The 26,411-nt window shown below is 43.8% G+C and overlaps 1 protein-coding gene and 1 pseudogene across 1 annotated transcript; one reads left to right on the top strand and one right to left on the bottom strand.

Annotated features, from left to right (window-relative positions):
- Positions 1-6,073: 6,073 nt before the first annotated feature.
- LOC136647246 (5S ribosomal RNA) lies at positions 6,074-6,190 on the bottom strand (annotated as a pseudogene).
- Positions 6,191-11,929: 5,739 nt separating this feature from the next.
- On the top strand, positions 11,930-24,431 carry SLC16A12 (solute carrier family 16 member 12). Its single transcript, XM_066621926.1, has 6 exons — positions 11,930-11,997; positions 15,148-15,251; positions 16,436-16,579; positions 18,202-18,793; positions 21,023-21,282; positions 24,158-24,431. The coding sequence occupies exons 1-6, from the start codon at positions 11,945-11,947 to the stop codon at positions 24,418-24,420; spliced, it is 1,416 nt and encodes a 471-aa protein (XP_066478023.1). The 5' UTR covers positions 11,930-11,944; the 3' UTR covers positions 24,421-24,431.
- The last annotated feature ends 1,980 nt before the right edge of the window (positions 24,432-26,411 follow it).

The following is a 26,411-nucleotide window of genomic DNA, read 5'->3' as shown; positions in this document are numbered from 1 at the left end:
AAAAAGGGTTAAAAAATTCAAAAATTCATGGACAATATGCCAACCCATTGGGAACGTCCAGAGTAGTTATTTTTTTATCTGGTCTAAAGCACTACTGCAGAGTCCCAAAAAGGCTGAAATACCACACAGTATCATGCCTGGGCTCATGCTTAGTTTAATCTGATTTTGCACCGATTTACTTTTTCTAGCTTAGTCCTGATGCCAGTTTCATCAGCAAGCCTCTTTTGAATGAAAGTTTACAGCTATGCTTTTGGGGTGGTGGTGGTCCTATTTCTGAAACTGTCTATGAACTCATATATTGAGAAGATTTCTATATCACCAGGCCACAAGCATGATCTCTCTCTCTCTCTCTCTCTCTCTCTCTCTCGTAAGATGGTGAGCCCTTGGGGCTCTCACACTTCCATCTAGCACCACCATTTCTTTTGGCAACACATCTGTACCTTTAACAACTGCCAACCCCCCCCCCCCCGCAGCCCATTTCTTCCCCAACAGTGAAGACCTTATCCCATCATTTCTTCCAGGTCTGACAAATGCTGCATCTATTGAATTCCTGCCAACACGAAAAAGTTAACGGCCTACACAAAAAGAGGTGGGAATTCTTCCATTGTATTCACATTTTATTCACTAATGGCAAAACGTTTTGCAGCTCCCCTTGAGGTAATACCCAGACTAACTTCACATTAATCTTTATTTTGTTAGCTAATGCCAAACAAGACTATTTAATCTGAAGATTATCAAGGTGTGTCTCCTGTTGTCAAATATAATGAAATGAGATCTCCAAATGACCTTTAAGAAAAAAAAAAACCACCCACAGAATATTCCCAGGTGTCTTGATGTACTTATTCAGAGAGCTGAATTGCATCAGATCAGGGATGGGACTTGAGTCAGGTGACTCGAATCCGAGTCACGAAAACCAGCTGTTTTCCTGATTCATGTACTCCAGTCAACTGCACCAATGACTCAGGAATTGAGTCTGAAGCCACTGACTTGGTACTCCATCCCCACGCATGCAGACTCAAGTCTGTCTGGGTGTGCTTGGTTACTATTTTCACAGTAAGCGTGAAAGACTTTGTGGGGCCTTCATTCAGATCAGGCAAGCAGCAGAGAGGTTCCAGCCAGGAGGCAGGGAAGGGATAATGTTTGCTTTTGCATCTGACGGGGGGGGGGGGAGGCAGGAGTGGGCAGTCTTGCCCATCTCTAAAAGAACCAATGATCATTGGACAAAGGATGGGTGATCTGATTTTTTTCTTTGGCTGAGGTAGGGCAGAAGGAGGAGCCCAAGGTGGTTCTTACCTTGAAATTGGCTGGAAGAGCCCAGGGAAAAAGGAGACGGGGAAGTGGGAGGGGTAGGTTTGTAGTGATCATGCTTTCCAAATGCATGGCTGCTGTGAGCTCCATTGTTATTTGGGGGGAGGAAGCCCCATTGAATGACCGACTGCAGTGGGATTACTTCTGCAAAAGATTGGGTCGTTCTAGTAAGCCTCCCAGCTGCTGCACATGGCCCTCTTCCGTCTTGCCACTTCTGTCCCTGCTTTCTTGCAGTCTGTCCCACCCCCTCCCACCCTGTTTACAGATGGGATGGGACAACAGGAGAAAGTTTAAAGAGAACTCACACACACACACACACACACACACACACACCCTTGGCAGCAGCCCAGGATTTTTCCCTGCTCCTGACATGTGTATCAAAAAGACTTGTGACTCAAGTCATTTTTAGTTGCAAAAATGCTCCAGGTCACTCAGAAAGTGCCCCTATGATGACTTGTTTTCAAGTTGAGTCACGGGAGGGTGGAGACTCATGATTTGACTCGAGTCAAGCTTTGCCCGACTTGCCCATCCCTACATCAGATACATTTTGTATCATAATCATCATTACCTTTACATGGTAGATTTAAACATGGTAGATTTTTACATGATTACATGGTAGATTTAAATTAAAGTTTTAGATGAAGAATTAATATGAGCGAATTCTACTTCATGAAATGGTGAGTTAAGCTTATTTACAGTTAAAACTTTACAGTTTTGTTCATGGTAGGCTTCTACTATGGGTCAGTACATATTTGGGTCAGACAACCTGCAGTGTTTTCTGGAACAACATTTCAAAACCACTGATCTAGGTGTAAGACAGATTCCTCTTAGCAGACGGGACAGATGGAGAGTGGTGCTCTTAAATGACAATGTTTCCTTACTAACTGCGTTTGAGCCACTGTCAAAGTGAATATTCAGTTACTATACTACTTAACGCCCAGTCTATTATCTTGGAATTCTGGTCACTAAACTGTGCATCCAGTTCAAGCCAAACAGTATATGCCGGAGATCTTTCTAATACATCAGCAAAATTCCTGCTACTTCTTCAGACACTCATGAAGTTATTATGAAGCCAACATACTTTAATGCTGATGTGGCTATTAGCCAAGAAGCATTGCAAAATGCACAAGTGCAATGCTTTCTGCTATCACAAGTGTAAACTGAGAGCCACCTAATTGCAGGTGTGCTTTAGGCCTTCTTAAATCCTGTGCTGTCAATAAAAGATACAAGATATAGTAAAGATACAGTAAAAGATGCAGGCATAATACACCCATATTATGCCTGCATATATTTGGATTGCTATATTTTTATGCAGAATGCATAGCCAGGGAGACAGACCAGGGACAGACTGCACTTGCTCCCAGTGTGGAAGGGATTGTCACTCCCGAATTGGCCTTTTCAGCCACACTAGATGCTGTTCCAGAACCACCTTTCAGAGCGCGATACCATAGTCTTTCGAGACTGAAGGTTGCCAACAGTCAGTATATTCAGAATTCTGAATATTTTGGCAAGGTAATGAAGAGCAAGAAAGGAAGTGAACTGTAGGCTTGAGCTTACACTGAATGCTGTGAAGTCCCCTCCTTCCATAAAGTCCTTTTGCCTTTAATGTATCTATGACTGTGTGTGTTCAACTAATACAGTTTCTTTGGAAAAGACAATGCAATGTGAAAAGCTGAACCAGTTCCACTTCTTTGAGGCAGTTATTAAAGGCAATAATCTTTCTCTGGGGAAGGGGTATGAATTTTAGGATTATTTTATGCATGCCACTGAAAGCACTTCTCAGTGTTTCAAATATGATATGCATGTGTGAAAGGCAAACGTGCCTTTAAATAATTTTGCATCAGAGTTTTAAAATGGTTAATGGGCATGAAGGAAGGTTGATTATGAAGCACTGCAATCTCCCTACATTTTTTTGGTAGTACATTTGAGCAGTGAACTCAATGTTCGAGCTATCTGAAGTTTGCTTTTAGTCCTCTATTCATGGTTTCCCCATTTAGTTATATAGTTTTGGGGATGTAAAAAGATTGGAAGTTTGCTAGAAAAGATACTGATTTATAAATGTTAAAATGAATGGTAAAAATGACTAAGTTCTCAGAAAGCAAATTCTTACTTGATTCAACCTGGCTATACAAACCATAATCCCAAGAACCATTGTTCTTAGCTGCTCAGCTAAGCTGCTCAGGCTTGTATATATCAAGTAAGGCATTTGATGTTTAGCAGCGGGTATGTGGCTGCTTAACAGCTGAACATCAAACAGGAATGCAAAAGGTATAGCTTTTTCTAACATGGGTATACAATGTTGGGAAAAACTAAACTGGCTGAGACAGTGGCATTGCTAGGGAGTGCAGTGATGCGGGCTGCACCTGGTGACACGCATGGGGGGGGTAACACCACTGCTCACCAAAAATTTTAAAATCTTTGTATTTTTGAATAATACCATCATGTCATATATCAATTGATGTGTAATTTCATGCAGAATGCAATGTGTGAGGAGCGCCCCGAAATGGGGGGGGTCTCAGGGTGTTGCCTTGCGGGGTGCCGAGGGTCGACTGAATGATCTCATGGGTCCCCTGGGTGGGGTGTCCACCTCCCTGGGGTTCCTTGCAGGGGAAGCCTCAGACCAAGCCAGGGGGAGGGGGTTCACGACACCCTTGTCCTCCTCCCTGGAGGCAGGACCTGAGGCCCTTGGTCTTCAGGCAGGGGCTCCAGCTCCAGCCTCCTGCCTTCCCTCTCCAGAACTGCCTCTCATCACAGGCCTCCCTGCTTTTATCCTCCCCAGCCACACCCTTGGCTCCTCCCCTTCCTCCCTCTCTAGGCTTAAAGGGGCCCTGACCCTGGCCTGCTTCCCTCCTCTTTGGTGGTTAATGGTGACCAGGCCCTGCTCACTGCTCAGGTCAGGTGAGCCCTGGGGGGACGGTCTCTCCCACCCAGCTGCCCTATGTCTTACCTGGTCAGCTGGAGAGGCGGTGGTGGCTCTGTGGCCAGGCAGTTCTGCCCCTGGCCTACAGCCAGGTAAGGCAGGGGTCGGACAAGGGCTCGACCCCTGACACAATGAAACAAACCATGTTGAAATATATCTATGTTATCAAAATTTATAGCCAAAAAACCAGCAGGGTGGGGTGATGGTACATCACTATGCCCGCCCACCTGGGGCGTTGCCATGCCTACTGCATGGGAGGAGATCCATCATAGGGGTGACACACTGGCCTCCTGCACTGATGACACAAACTCTAATGGGCTAAGTTGCTGTCATTAAAAAGAAATTAAAAATGACAATCTGTAGCTTGCTCATGGATTCCTGCTTGCTTTAAGAGCAAATGTGATTTCTTTATGATAACTAGTAAGCAAACAGTAGGTGTCTTTAAATGCTTAGCTTAAATCAGCTATTGAAACTAAGGAATAATGATGGATGTTGATCATCTCTTGAGAATCCCATTTGGCTAAGCGCTGGATAAACATTGCACAGTATTTAAAGTATCATTCTGACTTCTTGTATTCTATATCATTAAAATGCTCATTACTGAAAGTCAAACAAATAATTAGCTCTGCTATAGAAATTTGGAAAAAAATCAGCATTTGAATCAAGAATTGTGGTTGTGTTACATACAGAGCTGGTTCAGACTCTTTTTTCAAAGCTTACTTTCTGTCTTGGAGTACTGAAGAGATATATGAAAGGAGTTAACACATAGTGAAACTTCATGGTATAACAAGTATAAGAACAAAAACCAAAAGCACAAAAAACAACCAACCAAGACAAAACCCTAATAGCAACATTACTGAAATCAGGGCCACAAAGTGTATTAAAAAACTCAAAGTCTCTGTTTGTTCAACATTCCAATGCTGCATTCTTGATCCATCTGCTTGCAGATCACACATAGATGAACATGAAGTTATTTTCACAATACTTGTAAAAGCACACATGCATAAAATCATCCAGGACTGTAATTGAAGTGTTGAAGGAATTGTGGCACTTATTGAAGAAAGCATAATCAGGTGGTTTTCTGCAGGAATGGAAACTCGAGTCAGGTGGCTCGAATCCAAGTCAGAATAATCAGCATTTTTCGCTGACTCGTGTACACTTGAGTAATATGCATGGAAGACTCCACAAAATACTCAAGTCAAGGCCCCCTGACTCGGCACTCGGTCCCCATGCCCCGTTTTTTTCTCCGTGCCTGACACATGTATCAAAAAGACTCATGATTCGAGTGAGTCGTGAAAACGCTCCAGGTGACTTGGAAAGTGCCCCCATTAGAACTCATTTTCAAATCGACTTGTGGGGGTGGAGACTTGTGACTCAACTCGAGTCAAGCCATGCTGGATTGGCCCATCCCTGGTTTTCTGTGGCTAACTGGCTATACACTGCTTAGGGGTTCTAAAATTGTTCTGGGACCAAAATTTTGCTTGTGCATTTTGCACTTATCTATAGTAATCTTGTTATCAAAGGTAGAAGATTATGAATGAGTCCATTCAGATGTTAGTTACTAAGGAGAAATATCAAGCTAGTCACATTTTAAGGCCCATAGGGCCCAATAGTGTGGGTCACTGGCCCAGAAGAGACCTGTGGGGGCCTCCAAAATGGCTCCGATTTGGAGCCATCTGGAAGCAAGGGTGGTTGTGAGGGCCCAGGTTGCAAACCACCAGGCATGGGCTTGTGACCCACTGGTGGGTTATGATCCACATTTTGGGAAGCACTGCTGTGCCATTTCAAATTAAAGTTAATCACAATGATGGTTGGCAACCTTCAGTCTCGAAAGACTATGGTATAAGCCTACAGCACCTGGTATTCCCAGGCGGTCTCCCATCCAAGTACTACCCAGGCCTGACGCTGCTTAGCTTCCAAGATCAGATGAGATTGGGCATGTGCAGGGTAACAAACGTTAATCACAAACACCCTGAATTAGTCATGGAAATGGACCACATTGTCACTCTGTTGGTGTGCCCATCTTATTTGATGGGAGCAAGGTCCAAACAGGGAGATTCAATTAAATACAGAACAACCTGTAATGAGTCAATGTTGCTTTCTTCCAATGGAAGTTGAGATTGTGTTCAAAAGAGCACTGGATTCAGATTTATCCCCAGTACAAGATGGCTGAATAGGCCAATGGTTCCTTGGCAAATATAGTGGTTGTTAGTGGTCCAGAGCACCCTGAAGGACTGGATTTCATTCATACATTACAGCACCTTTGTGGAGGCTGCTGGAAAATGTGTCTTTTGGCAGGAGCTCTGTTCAGGTGGGGCCAAAACATTTTCAAACAAATTACAGGGGGGCCCCATCTGCAGATCCCATATCTGCTGATTCAATTATCCATGGATTGGGTCCACATGTGCCCCCTCAGAAGGCAAGGGAAGCAGAGCTCCCCTTGTTTCTGGAGGGTCCTCTGATCCCTGCAGAGGATGTGGACAGACATCCCCAGCCTCTGCTGGGCTCAGACTGAGCCCTAGAGAGAAAAAGGTCACTTCCGGTTTCTCTGTGAAAGTCCCCCTGGGGCTTCCCCAGACTTCCCAATGCCTTATAAGGCATTAAAAACATCACTTCCTGTTTCATGGATAAACTGGAAGTGTCTTTTTTAAATCTCTAGGGCTTAGTCTGAGCCTGGTGAGGACGTAGACAGATGTTCATGGCTGGGCTCTGGAGGGTAGGGGCGAGTCATTCACCCATATCTGCAGTGTCATTTAACCATGGGGGGTTCCGGAACAGAACCTTGCAGATATGAGGACATGCCTGTACAATGTTTTTTGCCTAATTGCAGGGAGAGTCTCTATGCCAGTGCCACAAATTCCTGGCATATTACTGGTAGCTGTAATAGAGGGGTCAAAACCTCTTTACTGGCCCCAAGTTCAGAACTAATAGAAAAGAAAGAGAACTGAAAACTTCTTCCAAGTTACTTATCACCATTTACCTCAAAATGGCCTCCATTCATTCCTTGAAATGTCATCAGAGACAGCCTGTGATTCTTGTCAGCATGAATATTGTATGTTCAGCTAAGGGATTAGACTGCAGCTGGGCTATTTTAGGTTCCTCTCCAAGGAAAACTGAAACACATACCAGACAGCTTGGCTTATTTGTTTAAAATTTTTTTCTTCATTCAGGAAGGCAGTGTACTTTTTCAACAGAGAAAAGAGCCATTATCATGGCTAACCAGGGGAAGTGCTTCTTCATTTCATTTCTCAATAGAATCAGGATTCTGTACAATTTTTCAAGCAGATGCGTTCATCGGCCTTACGCCACTGCTTTCTAAAACAAGAGATACCAGGTCTCAGACCTGCCTGGAACTCAAGTCCTCTCATCAGCAAGTCTTTTGTGTTCAGGTGAATGGGTGTTGCACTACGATGTTATATAAGTTGATCTGTCATAGCTTTCCTCAGAAATTTGGGAATGGTAGTAGTGAAGGTGCTTGCATTCTGACATAATTTCTAGCTCCTTCCTCAAAGAACTAGGATTCCCAGGGTCCCTGGGGAGAGAGAATGACCATGACAACAATTTTATAGCCTTCTAAAAAATTATTTCTTCAAATAATTGAAGGCCGAGTCCTGCTATTGATGACATGCTTTCATGTTAAACTCTAGATAGCAACTAGTTCTGACAATGCAATCAATCTAGAGCAGGGATCTCCAAACCCCGGCCCAGGGGCCAGATGTGGCCCATGGCAAGCCTCTATCCATCCCATGGCCAACGTCCCCGAAAGTCGCTGGCCCATTCAACTGAACACAACCAGAACTGTGCTCTGATTGTGTCTGGAGGGTGTTCTGAGGGCCAGAAAGGTTGAATTAATTAGCCCATTCATTTATTCACTCATCTAAGTTCCATCTCAAATTTATTTAAATTTTATATTTAAATTTTTTTTCTAGCCCTCCGCACCACACCAGATATTTGATGCGGCCCTCTGGCCAAAAAGTTTGGAGACCCCTGATCTAGAGCAGTGTTTCCCAACCTGGAGGTCACAACCCTCCAGGGCTATTGGAAATACTGCCTTCCCTTTAAGGGGAGTGGAGATGGCCAGGGACAGTGGCGCAACTCTTCCTGGATCATACCACCTCAAAAAAGGTAGTATGATCTTTTAAAAAGCATACCTGGGGGTACTACTGGCCCTCTAGAGCAGGGCCTATGAGAAGACTTTTATCAGGGGGTACGAAGTTTCTTTTGGGCCTCTTCCCAAAGGGGGAGGGGAGCGATGGGGGCAGGCAGAACAGGGGGGGCAAAATAGGGCAGGGGAGGGTACTGACAGCCACAATAGTCTTTGGAGCTCAGGTCTTCTAGGCTTCTTGATGCAGAGCCCAGGTCTACCCAACCATACAGCACTGGCAGCTAGATAAAGTAATATGGAAAACCAAAACACTCCTAAGTCTCTCTAAAATATTTGAAATATAGAAAACCCATTGCAGAAAATTAGCATCATTGTATTTAGGCTCACACTAGAATGGACCAAAATGAACTTCTGCAGCAGCTGTAGCCCCGCCACTGGGTCCTGAGCTTCCACACATTCCTTCATGGTTATGGGATCCACAACCCAAAGAGTGACTGTAGCAGGCTCACAACAGTCACAACAGGTATTGCTTCTGTTTTTGTTAGCCGTCCATGAGGAAGCTGAAGATCAAATGCATCACCCATTGCAGCAACAACAACCGGAGGCTTGCTCCTTTTTTACTCACTCTCAGTAAGCCAGAAGAGGTTTAGTGCAGTGACTACAGCAATAACAGAAGCAATACCTGTTGTGACTGTCTCAAAAAAGTTCACCTTATCAGCTGAAGCCTCTGTTTTGATCCTTTTTATTGGGGGGGGGGGAGGCTGCCTTCTGGAGCATTTGTTGAGCTCCAGTTCCATCAGATCAGGACCATTCTGGTGGCTTCACATTCCCCTTTGCCAGGCCTGACCACCAGCCAAGGCACGTTTGCTTACTCGCGAGTAAACGCAACCGTGAGGCTTAGTTTTGCTTTCCATCGGGCTCAATCCATTTGTCTGCTTGGAGGGAGGGACTTCCTTCTCAGGTGTTTTTGGGGGCTGCATTCATTGGATCAGGACCATTCTGGTGCATTTGGATTCCTCTCAGCCTGCCCTTTCCGCCAGACTAAGACATGTTCGCCTACTTGCAAGTAAACACGCGATACAGCTCAGTTTCACTTTCCTTGCATTTTTTGTTCTCCAGTTTTTTGGCCATACCTTTTGGTAGAAAGGAGATATTGCACTCTGGCCTTTTGCATTGTAGTCTGCTGGAAATTCCGCATCCAGTGATATATAACATGATGCTATTACTCATAACCACAGTGATTTTAGCGTGTCACCCCCCCCAGTGTGCGTCACCCCCCCTGTGTGCGTCACCTGGTGTGGCCCACACCACCTGTACCCTCCATTGCATGAAAATGCCTGTCCTGCTTAAGCCAGCATCCTTGCCCAAAAGCAACCACTGATAGGAATACAGACTGGTAGCTAATCAAATTCAATGGGGAAAAAATTGTGTATCAAATTAAATCTGGTTTGCAGGAATCAAGGTGCTATATAGTGGAAAGTTTTTCTGATCCCTGCCAAAAGGCCTATGCGGTGCAGACACATTCTGAATCTAAAACTGAAATAGCACATTAGAAAAAGCTTTTTTTCCCAATTAATCAAAGAAATGTCAGTTTCTGAAAATATAATTCTGTACAGCTTGTTGAATAAAATTAGTCTGAGGCATACATCAATCTAGATGTGTCCGTGGTTGTGGAATGGGTGGAGAACCTCTGGGCAGGAAACCAGCAGACAAGTGCAAACTCTGTTGAGGCTGCACTTGAACCTGGTGGGCTGTCTTTGGAATTTTAGCGGTGCCCAGATCTGCAGTGGCTTTAAATTCCAGCTTCTTGATCCTGTCCCTCATTCAAGTAAAACTGGAGAGAAAAGTCTATGAGATTATTTTCAAAGGCACGTATGACAGTTGGGTGCTTAAATGTTATCTATGCCTTTGAAATCCTACCCTAGAGTGCATTGTTTGAGGGAAGTCTTGAAGTGGGGGGTTTTGCCATGGGAAGAAAATGCCATTGTATCTGTCATGAAAGCTGCGCAGGAATCTTCCAATAGGCACAGCTGGAAATTCAACTCATGAGGAGAACTGTGGAGGTGGGGGTGCATTGGTAATATGCAGAGGGACCTGATGTCCCTTTTTTCCAGGATATGTTCTGTTTTTCAGTCTCGGGTCCTGGAAAAGAACTTAAATGTTCTCTTTTTCCCTGTGAGCAGGCAGCGCATAGTCTTCTTGCAATTAATAAATTATGGGTGCAATCCTAACTTGCCCTTGGGATGGCGCAAGTTGGCCCAGAACTCACCCTTGGGCCGGCACAGGCCCAGAAGGGTCGCAAATGTGCCATAAAGCACGTTTGCACCTCCTCCAGGGTTGGCTGGGCCGGCGCAGGGATGCGCGCCAGCCTTCAGAGGACGAATCCAGCCTCTGTACTGACTCGAGCAGGGAGGGTCTGAGGTGGGTGGGAAGGAGGTGGGGAGGAGGCGTGAGGGAGGCATTCCAGGGCAGGGGGAGGGTGGTCCTGGGGTGGGCAGGGGAGGAGCGGGAGGTGGGTCAGGGACCTGGCAGATATAACAAATCCTAGCCCCAAGCAAGCTGCTCTGCTCTCCTCGGACTTATGCCACCTCCAGAAGTGGTGCAAGTCCAAGGAGACCCATTGGGGCTGCAGTGTCTTAACCAGGGGTAAGGGGAAGAGTTTCCCTTTGTCTCTGGCTGAGCCACTTTGGACCCCTGTCTTGCTCTGGATTCAGCATAGGCTTACTGGCCTGTCTGTTCCAGTGCAAGATAGGATTGCTCTGCACGTGTAAAAAATTCTATGCTATATAATTTAAATTTAATATTATAATTAATATAATATTTTAAATTTAATAATAAATAATACAGTGTTTAAATTAACCACATGAAATCAATATACAAGTGTTTTTAGCTTTTGTTTTGTCATGTCCTACATTATTTTTCTTGGATGTCCTACATTTTGAGGTGTCTTGTCCTCTTTTGTGGTTATGACATCTGATCACCCTGGTGATATGTGAATATTAACATATCTAAGGCTATGGCTGCAACTCTACAGCTCCTATTTGGAAATTAGTGATGTAAATAAGAATTTCTTCTGAGTAAATATGCATAAACTCAGCTCAGGAATTACTATAATACATATAGATGCATTTTGATGTGCTATATTTGCAGGATTAAACATGGTAGTAATTCTGGTGCTGATAGTGATTCAATATGTTCTTGGTGACATGAATGTAAAGTAAGCTCAGTGGAGTGGCTCTGGATTAAACCGGAGAACAGGGCCCACAGTCAGCTGCTCGCAACAATGCACAGAATTTGTGTGGTGCAATTCTTGGGGTTAAAAATAAAACATTCATTTTAGACAGTAAAGCAGTAGCTGCCATTTGGTGGCGGCATTTTAGAGAACAAAGTAAGAGCGGTTCCCTTTGATCTTTTCTTCACTGTGTTTTTTCTAATTTGTTTCAGATGTCAAATGTTTCGTGTGCCAGGTAACATTCCATCCATACCTTGCCTGTCAACTGGAACTGGTGTTGCAGGCTGACTTGGGACAAGAACAGAGACTTGTCATTATGGCCGTAGCTACCCCAAGGAAAGGTCTACGTGCCTCCCCTCCTGATGGTGGTTGGGGATGGATGATTGTGATTGGCTGCTTCCTTGTTACTATCTGCACTAGAGCTGTCACAAGGTAAAACTACTCTGGTGTGACTATTTGTTGCCTGACTTTTTTTTTGTCATCCCTCCTTTCAGCATGCTAGGAGATGCTGTTGAATGGAAACAAAGGCTGTTAGTTGACTTGTTTAGGCACTTTCCTTTAGTTAAACAGCACCCAAGGTGATGCACAAAACAGCAAAACAAGGAAAAGATCTTGAAAACAATCTTGCTACTGAAACAGAACAATTAAAAATAGGGTCGAAGTTCAACCATCTCTGTTATTCTAGTAGCCATTAAAACAGGTCTGGTTGATTAAAAGGTGAACAAAGCATTAAAAGCTGGTCATAGTAGGCAGTTTTCCTTGGGAAATGGCAATGTTTTCACGGATTGCAAAAATACATCTGTGAAATAGCCACATAAGCTTTCCTATCAAATGTGTAGGTACCACCGCAGAGATGGCAGTTCTCTGCACCCTCACCAACCTCAGGGCTCCTCTATGGAGTACAGGTGATTAGGGAGGTTCAGAGAAGGGAAGATACTCCTTAAGATACATAGCAGAACAGGCCTGCAGTGAAAGTCCTTAATTTTCTCCTGTTTGTGGATTTCTTTTCCTGTTTTGAACTCCTGTAGCCCTCCAGAGGCTTCTGTGCCACTTGAGCATCTTGAAGGTGCTGCTGAGATATCTTGCTGCAGTATCTCTGAAACCCTTTGAAATCAGTGCTGTGGCAAAAAGCCCACATGGCTAAATGATAGGTTGTTCTGTGGATTCACAATCTTCTCCTCTGGTTTCCCCAAGAAGAATAAGTCCTAGCCAGCTCACCTTCTCATATTGGCATGTTCAGCTGATTGAGCATCCCAGTTCACCTGCAAGTAAGGTATAATAGAGCAGGCAGGGATGTCCAGGTAGTCCTAAACCATCAAACTCCCACTTCCTGTTAGTTGACTTCTAGCATGTAGGTTGGTCGCCTGCATATTTGGTTCTTCAGTCAAGGAAGAAAGTTAAGCAAGAAGCACCCATGCTACAAGCACTACAACAATAAACAAAGGTACTTGTAGAGGGCACACGGGGTTGTGCGTGCGGGGGGGGGGGGGAGGTTGCTATTTATACAGTGTTCTCCCATATCTGTGGTTTCCTTATCCATGGGGGGGGGGAGAACCGAACCCTCATGAATTGGAGGCCCACCTGTATTGTGCTATGTTACTCAAATAGGAACTGCAGGAGTACCTCACAGCTGGACAAAGTACAATCAGGGTACACTTTGACTAACTGAAAGAAGGAAAGGGTGCATCCAAATGCAAGGGCTGGGCAAAGTAAAGACTCTCCCTTTTTAGAGTAGACAATGTTTTGTTTTGAAATAGAGATGCCATTGCTGATGAAAGACATCTAGGGTAAACCACAGGAAAGCCTGTCTTGTTTGTGTTGGGTTGCAGAAGTTGGCTTGATCATGTTATCGTCTTTACAAAAACGATATTGTTTCCACAAAGCCACAGAGGAGAGACAGCTCCAGCCAAAAGCCCTGCTGGCTGTGACTGCTAACTGTGAAGGGAACAGAGTTAAGTTGTGGACTGTGGACCAGGATCAATAGACCTTCCAGCTATATTAAATACAAACAATAAAACCTAACTTGAAGGGCCCAGCAAAATGAGTCTCGTGGCTCTAGCAAAATTGGCCGGTATGGAAAGACAGCTCAGAGTTATTTTTCAGTTTAACTTTGGTGGTGAATTTGGTGGTGGACAGGTTGATGAAAGTGTGGACCCAATGTGTGGCGGCAATGAAGAAGGCCAATTCTATGCTTGGGATCATTAGAAAAGGTATTGAGAACAAAAAAGCTAATATTATAATGCCGTTGTACAAATCGATGGTAAGGCCACACCTGGAGTATTGTGTCTAGTTCTGGTCGCCGCATCTCAAAAAGGATATAGTGGAAATGGAAAAGGTGCAAAAGAGAGCGACTAAGATGATTGCTGGGCTGGGGCACCTTCCTTATGAGGAAAGGCTACGGCATTTGGGCCTCTTCAGCCTAGAAAAGAGACGCCTGAGGGGGGACATGATTGAGACATACAAAATTATGCATGGGAAGGATAAAGTGGATAGTGAGATGCTCTTTACACTCTCATATAACACCAGAACCAGGGGACATCAACTAAAATTGAGTGTTGGGAGAGTCAGGACAGACAAAAGAAAATATTTCTTTACTCAGTGTGTGGTTGGTCTGTGGAACTCCTTGCCACAGGATGTGGTGATGGCATCTGGCCTGGATGTCTTTAAAAGGGGATTGGATAAGTTTCTGGAGGAAAAATCCATTAAGGGTTACAAGCCATGATGTGTATGTGCAACCTCCTGATTTTAGAAATGGGCTATGTCAGATGCAAGGGAGGGCACCAGGATGAGGTCTCTTGTTATCAGGTGTGCTCCTTGGGGCATTTGGTGGGCTGCTGTGAGATACAGGAAGCTGGACTAGATGGGCCTATGACCTGATCCTGTGGGGCTGTTCTTACATTCAGTGATGAAAATGTTTCCACGAATGCTGTGTCATGCTAGAGAGGGAACAATAACTTCAGTTGGTCATGAGTTGCAGGCCTCCTGGGAGGACAGTTTCCTGTATCAAAGGCAGTTCTCTTAGGAGGACTCATTTATCTGACTAAGCAGGAAAAAAGCCTGTGTGTTAATATGTCTTTCACAAACATGCTGCAGAGAGCATGCATTGCATAGATAGGCTTCTGATTGGGTGAAATCCAAGTATCAGTGTATAAATATCAGGTTGAACCTATATTTTGCATTTCTCATCCTTCCATGAGAATATCACTTAACAAATATTCATTCTTCTGTACAATGTACCTATATGCAGGCTCTAGGGCTAGAATCTCCACTGTGCTTGAAAAGGTGTGGAGGTATATCTGCAATGGCCCATTTTCAAATGCAGGCTGTCCTTGGCATGGCAGTTATCAAGTGATGAATGCTCGTCATCACTCATCACTTGTGCTATCAGTTTCTGTTGGATCAGCCTCTAATCAGTTTCTGTTGGATTTTGATGAAAAACATCTCTGGAAAGTACCCTTCTTACCCCTGAGCTCTATAAGCACTAACTGATTTTCCATTCAATTTATATGTCTGGCATTTTCTGTTCTAAACATGAATCTGTTTTTATCAGGCTGAAATTCATGTGATGATGTTGTTTTTCAGGTGCATCTCAATTTTTTTCGTGGAGTTCCAAACTTACTTTGCTCAAGATTATGCACGAACAGCTTGGATCCATTCCATAGTAGACTGTGCTACAATGCTATGTGGTGAATATTCCTATCACTTGGGACCTATCAACAACTTTTCACCTATAAGACACAGAGACTCTGGTTAATAGTACAGACTCTGGTTGTGGACTACCTCATTAGAGCATGCATTCCGTCCAAATCTGATGACCCCAAAAGTTTTCATTTACTAGTTGTTTATGATGCACCCTCTGGCTTTGTCAGGCAAGGAGATCTGGTTTGTCCGCTGTGATTCAAAATGCCTGTAAGATACATTTCGGTAATCAGAAAATCATACTGAGATCATGTTGCAGACTCAAGCTCTTCTTTCTTTTGCACAGCCCCCCCCCCCAAGTCTTAACTGAAATGCTTTTTATAGGCCAGTGTTTTCCAAACTTTTTAGTACTAGGACCCACTTTTTAGAATGACAATCTGTTGGGACCCACTAGAAGTGACATCATTAATGTGGAAGTGATGTTATGGCCAGAAGTGACATAATCAATTTAGGCTTCAAATCTAAGCTGTAGTTAGCCAAAGGCCTCATTACACAATGTGCTTGTACTGTTATTTTGCACAGCATGGAATTAAAATATTCCAGCTTGGAAGTCAAAAACAGAATACAGACTTGGATCCTTCTCCAACCACACAGCCTTCCCCATTTCCAGCATCCTATCTTCCCACCAATTCTGAGCACAGCACCATGCCTCTCTCTCAGTAGGAGTGACTATATCCTGAATTTTCAGATCTGTATTTTCAGTGGCAGCTGAGCTAGGTGCTACACAACCTACCTGAAATTGGCTCATGACCCACCTAGTGGATTCTGACCCACAGTTTGAGAAAAATTGATAGGCAAATCATAAACACCATTTCAGTTCCTGGTACTCAAAGGTGCAACTGCATATACTGCACATACTCCTGTTGCAGTTTTGATTTCTGCATATCTGTGACTACATTTACTACTTTCAAATCTCATAGTTCTGCCAAGGAGCTCAGGGCAGTTTACATGGTTCTCGAGCCCCCTCCCCATTTTATCCTCACAACAACCTTGTAAGGTAGGATATGCAGAGTGTGTGTGACTGGTCCCAGGTCCTTAGGATATGAACCTCAGGCATAAGTCCAGCAGTCTGCCCGCTGCACAACACTGCCTCTCAGTTTTTAGACTGTTCATGAAAAAAAATCTACATGAGGACCTGCCTAACATTAACTCAATTCATTTTCATTTAAAGCACCACTTGGAAGTTTTATCAGTAATCATGTCTCCTGTCAAGTGGGTATCATGCTAGGAGGATTGCTAGCATCTTCTGGACTGATCCTGAGTTCCTTTGCTACAAGTCTGGAGCATCTTTATCTATCCCTAGGAGTTCTTACAGGTATGATGATTGCTGATGATATTATTGTTAAGAACATAAGAACATAAGAACAGCCCCACTGGATCAGGCCATAGGCCCATCTAGTCCAGCTTCCTGTATCTCACAGCGGCCCACCAAATGCCCCAGGGAGCACACCAGATAATGTTGTAGAATCTCATTTTTGTACATGCTCTAAGAACATTCCCTGAGAGCCTAATGCCGTCTATTTTTACTCCCTGAATTCAGTGGAACTTGCTGTAGGGTAAGCATGCGTAGGACTGCAGCCTTTGGCAGCAGTTTACACTTACCTGCCAGGGCCAGATTAAACTCATGTGGGGCCTGTAGCATATGTTATAAATGGGCCCTTCCCCTGCCCTCTTGTGCTTAGCCTCCCTGTGCCTCAGAAGGCTTCTGAGCACTTCAGAGAAACACTTACAGTTGCTGTCATACTCCCCTGCAGTTTGAATTATCTGTAGAATTTGGTATCTACAGGGGGTCCGGGAATGGATCAGCTGCAGATACTGCCCACTGCAGAGGGCCCACTGTATTATTCTGTTTCTTAAACACTGAATTTTGAAAAGCTCCCAGATAGGGAATTCCTCTGTTGTTCAAATTTATACATTGAGATTGTATGATTTAACTTGCTTGCTTAATTCACATCAGTTAGAACCAATCAACAGTTAATTCTGCTGATTGCATTGCTTGAGATCCTTTCCAGAGAATTTAGCAATTACAGACGTCATTGTTTTCATTTTCCCTAAAACTGAGGAATGGAATATTTATACAGGAATTGCTGACTTACTAAAAACTACATTGAAGTCCCAGTGATGCAAGCTTAGTGCTGAGACTCCTGCAGTTTAATAACAATTTTGTGAAAATGACTGTATTCAAATGGTGCCAATGGCTTGTTTACTATGGAGAAAAAACATCTATTATTATGGCATGTTTTGGGTCAGTACTCCAGAGTCAATATTTGTCAATCTGTTGTCCATGAATAAGAAGCTATTTGTTACCAATAGCACTTGCAAACTCCCATCAAAACTTGCACGTGGGAATAGATAATCACATCTCTACAGTCTGAGGGTCAGTTTGGTTTAAAGACACCCTAGAAATGGAATAAGTACATTAAAATAAAAAAATCATGATAGTTTAAAACCCCATAGGACATCTAACACAATACTTTCCACTAGAGTCCAATCAGACATTCATCTGTGAGTCATCAAGGGCTAGTTCTGAGATACATGATACCACAACTTGTTGTTAGTTATTTATTAAAAGATTTCTTTCCTGCAACTTTCCCCTCTTGCAAGGGAGGCAAAGAAGGCAGCTTGCAAGAACAACAGTGAAAGCAAATTTACAGCAGAAATCAAACAAAATCTGAATGTTCTATCTTTAGCTAGGCCCAGAATGTAACCAGCCAAGGAAGGCATCCTGACAGAGGAAGTTTCATAACCTGGGCATCTCTAACTCTAGCTTCTAACCTGAGTCCTGTAAATGTTGGTGTCATCTATAAAACTTTGGCCACAGAAAAGGTTAAAACCTTTTCCTAGAACACTTCTCTAAAACCTTGAAATACTGTATGCCAATTCACCAAACAGTATTGAATGATTTTTAGTGCACTAGCTTCTTTCTTTGTCTTCCAGGCCTAGGATTTGCACTTTCTTATTCACCAGCGATCGCAATGGTGGGCAACTATTTCAACAAGAGGAAAGCCCTGGCTTATGGCATCGCTATGTCAGGAAGTGGAATTGGTACCTTCATCCTGGCGCCTGTGGTCCAGCTTCTCATCGAACAGTTTTCATGGCGTGGAGCCTTACTCATCCTGGGAGGCTTTGTGCTAAACCTCTGTGTCTGTGGTGCCTTGATGAGACCGATTGCTCTTAAAACAGATCACCAGAACATGCCTGAATTCGCAGAGCAAGAGTTTGACCCTGTGGTCCAAGAGCAGGACTTAAAGCCGTGGTCTGCCTGTTCCCCTCTGATCAAAGTGTGGTCTCACAAATGTCTGTGCCAGTGCTCTTGGCGGGAATACAACTTCTTACTGATGCCAGACTTTGTGGTGCTTGCTGTGTCTGTCTTGTTTATGGCTTACGGCTGCAGCCCCCTCTTTGTTTACCTGGTGCCTTATGCATTAAGAGCAGGAGTGAGTCATCAGCAGGCGGCTTTCCTCATGTCCATCCTTGGTGTCATTGACATCGTTGGGAACATCACCTTTGGATGGCTCACGGATAGAAGGTAATAATGAAGGGTAGAAGCTGGAGTCCAGAGGCAAGGCCAGCACAAGACCTCATGGTGCCTAACCTAGTAACCCAAGTGTTAGCCTACCCCCCTTACCTGGTGATGTGCCAGCCTCTGCTCCTCCCATTCCCTGGGCTGGAAAAGGAAGAGGGGGACAGAGTAGTGGAGGAAGTGTGGTGGAAAAGAGAGCTCTCCTCCATGCTTCCTCTTCTGTTCTAGCCCTCGCTTTCTTTTCCAATCCAGGGAGTGGAAGGAGGACTATAAGAGGCAAGTGGACAGATGGAGATGGGCACCCTCCACCAATCTGCTGCTTGAGGCAACTGACTCTGTCAGTGTCATGGATGGGCCAGCCCTGCCCAGATTCTAATGGAAGAAGAACACCAGTGTTAAGCTGGCAGATCTTTGGAAAAATAACCATTTCCATTTTCCAAAGAGAGGACCTTTCAGAATATATGCCAGGATTATGGCTTTTCCTTTTTTTCACCTTAATGCTTAACCAATATACAAAGTTTTGGAGAAGTTCCTACTATACTAATAGAGCTTGTCCAAGCTCTATACAGCAGTTACAGCAGGGATAGCTGAACCCAAGGTGCCACATGATGTTGCTGCCCCCCCAACTGAGAGAGAAAAAAATGGAGCTACTTGCTTCACCTCTTCCTGTACTATCCTCTTGACAAAACAGTAAGCGCAGGCAATGCTGGGAAAACCAAGCATGTACCACACTTCTGTTTTATTTAAAGTGACTACAAGAAAAGAACCAGGTAAGTGGCTGGCTTTCACCTCTGGGTTTGCCACTGCCCAGACCAAAACAAACAAACAAACAAAAAACACACCATATGGACAGCAGCCAGCAACCAGTTTCTCTATACTTTCATCTCACTCTTTCCTCATGTTGCCCCCTTAAGTTTAAAAAGGAACCATGCAAGGAAGGAGAGAGTTAAGTGAAGTTGTTTGCCGCTTCCCACATGGTTTTTTCAGCTTGGGCAGTGGTCACTGGCTTCCTGACCTTCTCACTTCTCTCCTTTGTCCTGTGGAGTTTAAAGGGACTTGTCTCTTTAAACATTAAACCTGTTGCGAGGAAGGAGCAAGGTAAGGAAGTGGATCAATGCAGCTCCATTCACAGAGGGCTGGAGGGAGGCAGTGGCCAGGCTAAGAATGAAGGACACCCTGAATCTGCCACTCCCAGTGGCTGCTGCCAATGTGAGCCGCATTGCGCTCTTCATGGGCCAGCCTTGAGTTGCAGTAGGTGCAGAAAGCACCTCGTACATACCTGGTTTGTTGCAAGGAATGTTGAAAAAGAGCAGGCAATTGCAGAGGACTTTAACAGGCCTAAATGGCAAGGTTTGGGGTGGTATGGTAATGCTGCCATTAGCTAGAAACATTCAGTTTTCTAAACCATTTGAACTTTGACTATTGCCTAGGAATGTGGGGACACTGCTTAACTTCCAAGAAGAGGTGCCATGATTCAACCTGGAAGGCCGCCTTGCTCCAGCTTCTTATTAATTCTTATTTTTGTGGCTGTCACTTTTTTTTTTTTAACCAGAGTCCCTCAGACAACTCACAACATTCATCAAATATGTTTGCTTCCAGAGCTAAGTTTGTTGCAAAAACCAGGAATCTTATAGCTTCTCAAAGAATGTTTTTCGTAAGTGGGGCTTTTGTGGACTAGCCCCTGCTTCATCAGACGCATGAAATGTTATCATCATTTGACAGGCAGGGCTGGTTCTGGGACTGAGCATCCTTGAACAACTGGGCCCACAGCCTTTGTGAGGTGGCAGCAGAGTGACTCTCTCAGAGCATGTCCATATTAGCAATTAGTGCCTGTTGAACCCTGGGGCCTTCTTAGCATCTATATAGATAACTGGAGATGGGAGGGGAAAAAATGTAAGCAGTGAGGATAAATAACCATCAATTTCATCAGGTACTTCAGTTATTTCTTTCTTCTATTCTGAATGTGTGGGGAGAGAAGTGCACTTTATACATGTTCAGAGGTGGTTTTCTTTCTTATGTTAATTTCTTCTTCTTTTAAAAGGGAATAGCCACAGATAGGAAGAAGTGATGCTAAGTGGGTGTGGCTAAAGAAAAAGTGTGGCTAGAAGACCCAGCTCCCCACTACTAACACCAGTGATACCGACTGTGTTTCCCCTACTAAACACCAGTGCTGAAGAGGAATTAGTGGCAACTCATGTGCTCCTTCCCTGTCTCCTTGATTCCCCTGCCCCACAGGTGCCTGAAGAAGTATCGTCACGTTTGCTACCTCTTTGCTGTGGGAATGGATGGTCTCTGCTGTCTCTTCCTTCCGGTCCTCCAAAGCTTTCCACTCCTTGTGCCTTTCTCGTTCACCTTTGGGTATTTTGATGGAGCCTACGTAACACTCATCCCGGTGGTGACAGCAGATGTCGTGGGGACTGCTTCGCTATCATCAGCCCTTGGGGTGGTCTACTTTCTTCATGCAATACCATACCTAATTAGCCCACCGGTTGCAGGTCAGTTTGCATGTTCATCTACTATGTACTACTCCATTTGCTGTTTCCATTTCTTCTTATGTGTGTGAATGTAAGTTGACCTATAGCTCAAATCTTTAAAAGGTCTGTAAACTCATAATATATGCAAACCAGGTCCTGGCCTTTGTCCCTTGGCCACACTTTAGAACCCATGATGGGGGCTATGCAGATGACTCAGACTGAGGCTTGCTTGCTTATCAATGGCTTGCAATGAGTTATATGGAGCAAAAAAGAAAAAAAAAATGGGCTGCAATCTGGAACTCCTGGCTGTCTTGATGTGATGGCTTTGACCAGGGACAGATGGTACAAATGGACTGAATACCCCCTGACACCCAAGCAGGACAAGCCCAGTCATGAAACTGGATGGTGCACTTTGCATCAGTTGCAGATGGCAGGGGGTGAGAGGGTGGTGGATTTAGGGTGCCCTTCACCCCAAGTTTGCCACAATCTTCCTCTAGATCACCATGGACATGAGCCACATTGATGTACATACTTCCTTGTTATGCTCCGTCACATGGTTTTTGCAAACCAGGAAGTGTGGGACTTCTGGTTTTATTTAAAGGGACCACATGAACAAAGTTTACAATCTGCTGGAGACTCCAGTTCTGACAGTAGGTTAGAGACCCTACCACAGAGTGACACATTAGTACTAACTGGCACTTTCATTACTTCATGCTTTCCCAGAAGAATATGTTCTAAGACAATGTGTCCTTTTTAAGTGAAGGGAGAGGGGAGGTCAACTGCACAGTACAAGATATTCATTCCTCTTGTGTGATCCATCCTGGACTTTGGTGGATTCAAACATTTTCCATCCAGATATTTTTCCTCAAGATCCATCATCTGCTGAAGCCCTTTTGTGCCTCCTGCCTCCTTTGTGGGTGAGGGTGACACTGAGGGCCTTTTTTGGAGGGATACCTGGCTGACGGAGCTCACTGCCTTGTGAAATTAGACACCCTTCATCCAGCTTGGGGCTCTTCCGCCTGCTAAAAAAAATGAATTTCTCAGCAGAGTTTTCATCTGCCTGGGATCTAACCTTCTGTTTTTATACTGATCCTCTTTTTGCCATGCATGCGGTTTTTTTTTTTTTGGTTTTTTTTTTGCTTTGCAGTATAATTCTTTTGCTGACACTGTATAAGCTTTTATGGTTATACATGAAACCATACATAAAACCATACCAATAATCATAAAAACATGATTATTGTTTGCTCCTCTGAGTGTCCCATATGTATGTGGAAAGGCAATAAATACATTTAAAAAATAAATGCTGTTCAATGCTTGCTCTCCCCCACATTGATTACTAGAGGGCAGCATGTTCATGTAGCAAGGAACATGTACTCCTTGTGTACTTTTCAGCAAGGAAAATGCAGAAAGAGAAATTCAGAGAAAACGACTTTGAAGAAAAAAATATATATCAGTATTGGTATTGGGAGTAATTTAAATAAGGTGGGAGGTGTTTGACAGATCTGAAATATGATATTTTCTGTTTCCCTTTTCGGAATATCCCATGTGTACAAAACACACACTGCATTGTCAGCTGTTAAAAGTCTAAAGACTGTCATATTCATGCCATGCTCCTTTAACATTATGTGTACACTTCTGAGCTAAACATTTAAAAAGCCAGGCTTCTCTACCAAGAAAACCCAAAATTCTCTACCAAGAAAATGAGAATTACTTGGCCCACTTAATTTATGCAAACTAGGCAGAGTGACATAATTTCCAGAATTACTTTTTCAGAAGAGTTGTGTGGTGCAGAGCCGACAGTATCAAACAACAGCTAGAGAACCCCATATTTTCATGAAGCTCACTTGGTGACATTGAGGCAGTTACTCTCTCCACCTCACCTAGTTACTGGGAGCATAAAGTAGGATAACCTTGTATGCCTCCCTCAGCTGAATTGAGGATAAGTCAGATATGAAAGTTAATAATAATAAATAACACAGGCCTACAAAATTGAGGGTCAGAAAAGTTTTTCCCAAACTTTATGGTGATTTGATATGAATTTGGGGTGCCGATTCCAAAAATGGCATCCGTTTTGCCCTGTCATGTCTAGTTTTGGAGACACGGCATAGTCTCATTAGTGAATGGGTTCAAGCAGCTTCCTCATTAGGAAGCCATGGTGTAGGCTTCCTCATGAGGAAGATGCTTGGACCATTCACTGATGAGACTATGCTGTGTCTCCAAAACTAGATGTGACAGGGCAAAACGGATGCCATTTTTGGAATCAGCACCCCAAATATACCCAGGAATTGGTGTAATGTTTAAGGAAGCAAAATGTGTGTTGGCCTGTGTAATCATAGATTCAGCTAGTCATGGGGAAGGACTCAGAGTACTGAAACTGTGTCTTTGGTCACTTGAAATATTGTTCAACTACTTAGGGTTGGTGCCAGGTTCTTCTGGGTCCTAGGGCAGGATGGGGAGCTTCCCTCCCCATGGTGTGTGGGGCCGGGAGCCCAACCGATGATTCATCATGCAGAGTTTCAACTGTGACAGTAGTCAGCTTATACTCCTCCCACCAGCTAATAGCTTTCTCAGAGGCCCTGAAAGAAAGCCAGCCAGCTTGTGGGAAGAGCACACAAAGGAGCTGCTGTTGCTACAGAGTTATGCGCTGATTATGTTTTTTTGTCAGCAGAGATAAGCAACTGATCTCTTATATATGCAACTTGTGCAGCAACTCCTGAAGCTAGATCCACAGGACCCAATCTGTGGCATCCGTCATACACCGGATCGGAGAAGAGTCTTATAGGGAGGGAACTCTGTAAAGAACTAGAATGGATGGTTCAGCTTGATTCAGGCAGCATCTCTCTGCTAAACAGATATAAAAATTAATGTGCACCTTGATGTTTTGTCTTTCCCACAGGCTGGCTTGTGGATACAACTGGCAGCTATACTGCACCATTCCTCCTATGTGGATTTTCCATGATATTCAGTTCAACATTATTATGCTGTGCCAGGCTAGCAAAGAAGGTCAGACGGACTCCCTTGAGGCCAACCGGCAGTGTCAGTGATGCCAAGCAACAAATCTGGGCAAATGGCGCAATTGCTTACTCTGTGACTGGAGAATTAAAGCAAAAAGATGTGGAGATGTTGGCTAGCGAGACAAACAGCTATAGCAAAAGATGACAACATGCAAAGGGGGCCCATCCACTTGATGTACAAAATAACCTTTTGCTAAGATAGATTTTGCTAAGTATCCTACACTACTGAAGATTTTTCACCCCGGTACAAAGAAGGAAATAAGGCACCTTTTCAACTGGAGTTTCCCTGTCTCTTAAACAAACTCAAACGTCCTTGGCTAACAGTAGCAAAGAAGAAAAAAGGAATTTATCTTTTAGAATGTATCTCAGCATTTCTTATTCAGTCCTAGGTTTATGAAGACAAATTGAGCATAATCAAAAAAAGCCTGTAACGAAAGAAAATTGGACATTTAAATGGATGATGAAATTGCATTTAAGATGCTGACACAGCAAGCCTTTTCATGTAGCACATGACTTCTCTTGTACGGAACAGCAAGGGTTAAAAATGGTTAAAAATGTATATTTTCTGTGGTCTTTGAAAATCACTGTTAATAGGTATCGGTGTCATTTGAAAAGAAACTCTGTTAGAGATCAGCATTTTATACTGCAGTTAATCTGATTTTAAATACACTTACTGTATGATTTGCCTACATTTTATAAACAACTGGGATATGACCTTGGAAGACTGATAATTCTCAGAGCTTCAAAGCATCTATCAATAGGTCCGAATATGATAGGGCCAGAAAAGCTGTGCCTACCTGGAAAGTTAGTGGAGACCAAATTTTCGGATTTGAACAATTACATCATAGACCTGATGTTTCAGGCTGTGGTTTCCACACTGGCCTCACAAATACAGAGTAGGTCCAGATTGTACCTTCCAGTGAACATTATTAAGTTCCTGCAGCTTTCTTTCAATTTATAGTTTGGTCTCGTGTATTTAAGTCAGAGAAAGACTGCTTACTATCTTGACTCCTTCATAGGTCACTGTGCGGTTCATACAGGCAACATGGGTGCTTGTTTGACACATAACCATGTGAGTGCAGCTCATGGTATGCTCTTACTTGAGAAACATAATGCAATAGGCACATCCTAATAGCCCTTTAGTAATTGGCAAGGCACACCCCTGATATGTGCATATATGTTAAGCATTTCTGCTTTTCCTAAAAGGCTACCAAATAAGTTTCCAGCTATGTTTCATATGAGGCAGTTCCTTTTAACATGTTTATGATTTTGGTTCTGTTCAGCATTATGTGTATTGATAAACCTGAAGAATTGTCATGATTCATGTTGCTTGCATTCTCACCCAGACGCTCACATTTCTGCTCATCTGCCTTCTCATGGCAAGCGTTCCTTTGCCCTCTGGCAAGGGTGATGAAAGAACAGCAGGTCCCCTTTTTCTGCATGGAATTGGGAAGGGGACTGTCCCCACAGCTGTGTTGATGTTCAGAAGGTGCAGAACAACTACAGGAAAGAGCTTAGCACTTTTCTCCAGTTGTAAACTGGAAAAGTGGTCAGTGTTGGCCATTTTAGTGCTTGACAGCGTAGGCCTGTGGTTCCCAAACTGTGCACCATAATGCCCTGGGCACCACAGCAACTCACAGGAGTGCTGAGGAATATTTTAAATTTCCAAGGGAAACACAGCAACGGAAATCTAGGGGCAATGTGAAAAAATTATCGGGACACCATAGGTGCACCATAAACAGGGAATGTTTGAGAGCCTCTGGCATAGGCAGTTCAGGTGTCTCACCCATCCGGTGCCAGAAGTCCCTGTTTTCCCCTCCAGCTTCAGAGTGAAATATTAGTGCTGGCAATTTTAGCAGGCAGTGACCGAAGAACCTCACCCATCCAGTTCCTAATGAAACCCCAACCCCTGGTGATCAAGGCTAACCAAAATGTGGTGAACTTTGTCCTCTCAAACAGCAATAGATTATTCCAGCAGTAACTGCAATGGAGAAATACTTCCTTTCTGTTCCATACTGCCAACAAAATGAGTAAGCTGTTCCTTTTGGTGTGTCCACAACCACAGAAAAAATACTTTACTGATGGAGTAAACTGCTGCTGTTTCAGGCTTTGTTGCAGTCTATGCACAATTGCTTC

Source organism: Tiliqua scincoides, chromosome 3 (assembly GCF_035046505.1).
Source record: "Tiliqua scincoides isolate rTilSci1 chromosome 3, rTilSci1.hap2, whole genome shotgun sequence".
NCBI classification, from domain to species: Eukaryota; Metazoa; Chordata; class Lepidosauria; order Squamata; family Scincidae; genus Tiliqua; species Tiliqua scincoides.
Note: the sequence above shows the minus strand (reverse complement) of the source record. Positions and strands in the feature narration are given on the sequence as shown.

What these genes read in the sequence shown, in the direction of transcription:
- SLC16A12 (XM_066621926.1), top strand. Translation starts at nt 11,945, where the DNA reads ATGATTGTGATTGGCTGCTTCCTTGTTACTATCTGCACTAGAGCTGTC. An exon ending in TGCACTAGAGCTGTCACAAG is followed by an intron (nt 11,998 to 15,147) that starts GTAAAACTACTC and finishes GTTGTTTTTCAG; the next exon opens with GTGCATCTCAATTTTTTTCG. An exon ending in CTGTGCTACAATGCTATGTG is followed by an intron (nt 15,252 to 16,435) that starts GTGAATATTCCT and finishes TTTCATTTAAAG; the next exon opens with CACCACTTGGAAGTTTTATC.